The 3174-nt window shown below is 43.6% G+C and overlaps 1 protein-coding gene across 1 annotated transcript in view; it reads left to right on the forward strand.

Annotated features, from left to right (window-relative positions):
- Positions 1-291: 291 nt before the first annotated feature.
- Ndufa4 (NDUFA4, mitochondrial complex associated) overlaps positions 292-3174 on the forward strand; it is a 6727-nt gene continuing 3844 nt past the window's right edge. Inside the window, exons 1-3 of the mRNA XM_013020054.1 lie at positions 292-469; positions 1529-1617; positions 2741-2801. Of these exons, the coding sequence (XP_012875508.1) occupies positions 428-469; positions 1529-1617; positions 2741-2801 (192 nt within the window). The 5' untranslated portion in view covers positions 292-427. The remainder of the gene's footprint in view (positions 470-1528; positions 1618-2740; positions 2802-3174) is intronic.

Raw genomic sequence — 3174 nt, forward strand, 5'->3', positions numbered from 1 at the left:
CCCGGCGCGCGCCCGGCACGCGCGGCCCCGGCTCTCTGGCTCCGCGCGACCCTCTCAGTTCTCAACACATAGGTCTCCCAGAAAAGTGCCTGTCTGGTCCATCGAAAGCCTCTCGTTCCGACTGGCAAAGTTACCAGCCCGGAATATCCACGGCACAGGGATGAAGGATATGTCACCTTGGAATGGAATGGTGACAGGCAGGCCAGGTTAGGGCGGTGGCGTAAGGCGGTTGATCGAAACAGGCACTATTAGAGACAGCCGCATCCGGGACCTCCCGCCGGCCGGCTGCGCTGGAGCGAGGGGTCCTTCAGGTAGGTGGATCTGGGTGACATTGGACGTCCGCCCCGGCTAGGGTTCGCAGACGGCGTAAGTCTCGTGCCTGGAACGTTTGTTTATCCTTTTTGAACGTCAGGCCTCTGCTGCAAACATGCTCCGCCAGATCATCAGTCAGGCCAAGAAGCATCCGAGCGTAAGTGTCCCGATGTCCCCGAGGACTGTCTCGGTCCCGTGGGAACGGCCTCCCCCCGCAGCCCCCGGGCGACCCTTCGAGTTAGACCCTGTCTGGCCTTCGGGCGTCCAGGTTGACCCCGGCCCTCGAGCCCTGTGGCCTTTTAGGCCGTGCCTGTCGGGTTTTTGCTGGCAGGCCTAAGGTGAGGGACACCTACGAGGAAAATATGCTGCCTGGTGATTGTGGGGGTAAAGTTAAGAGGGTGCCTTTTGTGGGTGGGTAGAGGTGGGCGTGCGCCTGGGGGGTTCGGATCTGTTTGTTGTGAGACTTATGTGGGGAGCATGTTTTCCCCGCATTGCACCACCAGGCCTTCCGGAGTATAAGGAGCCCTTGAACTTGGAATCTTCACTTTGGATGCCTTGACATTTGGGGAACTTGAAACTGCAGAATTTAAATTTCATTTAAATCATTTTGGAGTCTCATTCCCTGCCCCTTCCTCCCCCCAGCATGCCAATGTGCAAAAAACAACAATAACTGAAAGGCCCTCAGCTATATACCTTTTGATCTTTGTCTTAAACCCAGTCCCTGAATACTTAATAAGAGGCGATAAGTGCGTTTTCTGATTAAAGCCAATATTGGTAATAGGCTTGTTTCTACTTATGCGGACTCTTTTCACAGAGGTTATGTTTTTCATACATCCTTTTCGGGGTACAGATAAATAATTTCCAGAACACTTACAGCTGATGCATGGATCAAGAAAATGTGGTATAAATTGTTGGAAATTTTTAAATGCACATAAAACGTGCTCCGTATAAGTAAATCAGATACTTAAGCAGGATCGTTTTAACATCCTTTGCAAACTCCCATTTCATTAGAATAGTAATTATAAGTCTTCTGTTAGATTATTCTTATACACGAAATGTTCTATTATGTTTACTTAAATTGTAAGACAAGTTAACAAAGAAGCAGTTTTGAGATTTGGAAGTTTATCTGTAGAAGCTATTGTAACCTCTCCTTTAGTCAATACTAGGAAATTTGAAGTTGTTTCTTAATTCTTGTCCATTTTCTCTTCGGTTCCAGTTGATCCCCCTCTTTGTATTTATTGGAGCGGGAGGCACTGGAGCAGCCCTGTATGTGGCACGCCTGGCCCTGTTCAATCCAGATGTCTGGTAAGTACTTAAAAATGTTTACAACTTTCTTGGTGGCTCACACCTGTAATGCTAGCTACTCAGGAGGCTGAGATCTGAGGATCACAATTCAAAGCTAGAGTGGGCAGGAAAGCCTGTGAGACTCTTATCTCCAAGTAATCACTAGGAAAACTGGAAGTGGCGCTGTGACTTCAAGTGGTAGCACAAAAGCCCCGGGACAGCTCCCAGGCCTTGAAGTCAAGACCCAGGCAGGACCAACAACAAAAAAAGTTAAAAACTTTGATGAATTGTCAAACCGGTTAAGAGTTAGTCATTTTAGGGTAGGTAACATCGTAGTTACCTGACTTTTGTGGCCAGATAGTAAGTTCGGATCTTTGTTTAGCTATAGTCATTTATTATTTTTCTGATTTTGAAACTAATTTCTTTGATTTTTACTTTCTTATTTTCTTTTTGGTATAATAGAATTGCTGATACCTTTTTGTTGTTGTTGTTGTTGGTTGTGGGACTTGAACTCAGCCTAGGCGCTGTCCCTCAGCTCTTCATCAAAGTGAGCACTCTACCACTTGAGCCACAGCGCCACTTCTGGTTTTCTAGTGGTTAATTGGAGATAGGAGTCTCATGGACTTTCTTGCCTGGGCTGGCTTTGAACCATGATCCTTAGATCTCAGCCTCCTTAGTAGCTAGGATTATGGGTGTGAGTCACTGGTGCCTGGCTAATAATACCATATTTTATGATGGCATTAAAAATTGTATTTGTTTTATATGAAGTATTTCCTAATGATTTAGGAATAGAGCTGCCTACTTTTTCACAATAGGAATGTTGAAAGAAAACAAACAGTTTTAACATACCTGTCACTTCAGTGATAAAATGAAAAGCCTTTGTAGAAGCCATCATCTTTCTCCTGTGATGATAGGGACAGGACAGCTTCCCTCCAAAGATCTGTGTTCTACTTTTTCATTACTTGATTATGTTGATTGCTTTATTACAGATTCTATGCCTATTTTAACTCCACAATAAAAGTATTGTACTCCTTGTGATGGAATGAAATTGACCTATTCATACCATCAGTTTAATAAACATAAAACATCATCCTAAAAAGTACTTCAGTACTATAGTAATTACAATTTTTTTTATTCAATTTAGTTGGGACAGGAAGAATAACCCAGAACCCTGGAACAAACTGGGTCCCAATGATCAGTACAAGGTAAGGTTTCAGAATTGTTGGAAACTAATAAATTGGCCATGGGTAGTTTTATCTTAATTGTATAATTAAGATAATTATATACAATTAAATTTCTGTTATAATGAACTTTGTCCAATGTAGACTTCTGTGAAATTGAAATGGCCTGTTCTAATGAACATTTTTACTAATTTCTTTCTCTTTACTAATCTTTCTTTTTTTTCTCTTTACTAATCTCTTTCTCTTTAATTTGTTTTACTACTTTCTTACTCTGGATATGATCAAGTCCTGAGTTCAACCCCAGGGCTGGCGCACGTGTGGGCACGAGCATGCGCGCACACACCACACATGCGCGCACACACACACACACACACACACACACACACACACACACACA

Source organism: Dipodomys ordii, unplaced genomic scaffold (genome assembly GCF_000151885.1).
Source record: "Dipodomys ordii isolate 6190 unplaced genomic scaffold, Dord_2.0 Scaffold48, whole genome shotgun sequence".
Lineage (NCBI taxonomy): Eukaryota > Metazoa > Chordata > Mammalia > Rodentia > Heteromyidae > Dipodomys > Dipodomys ordii.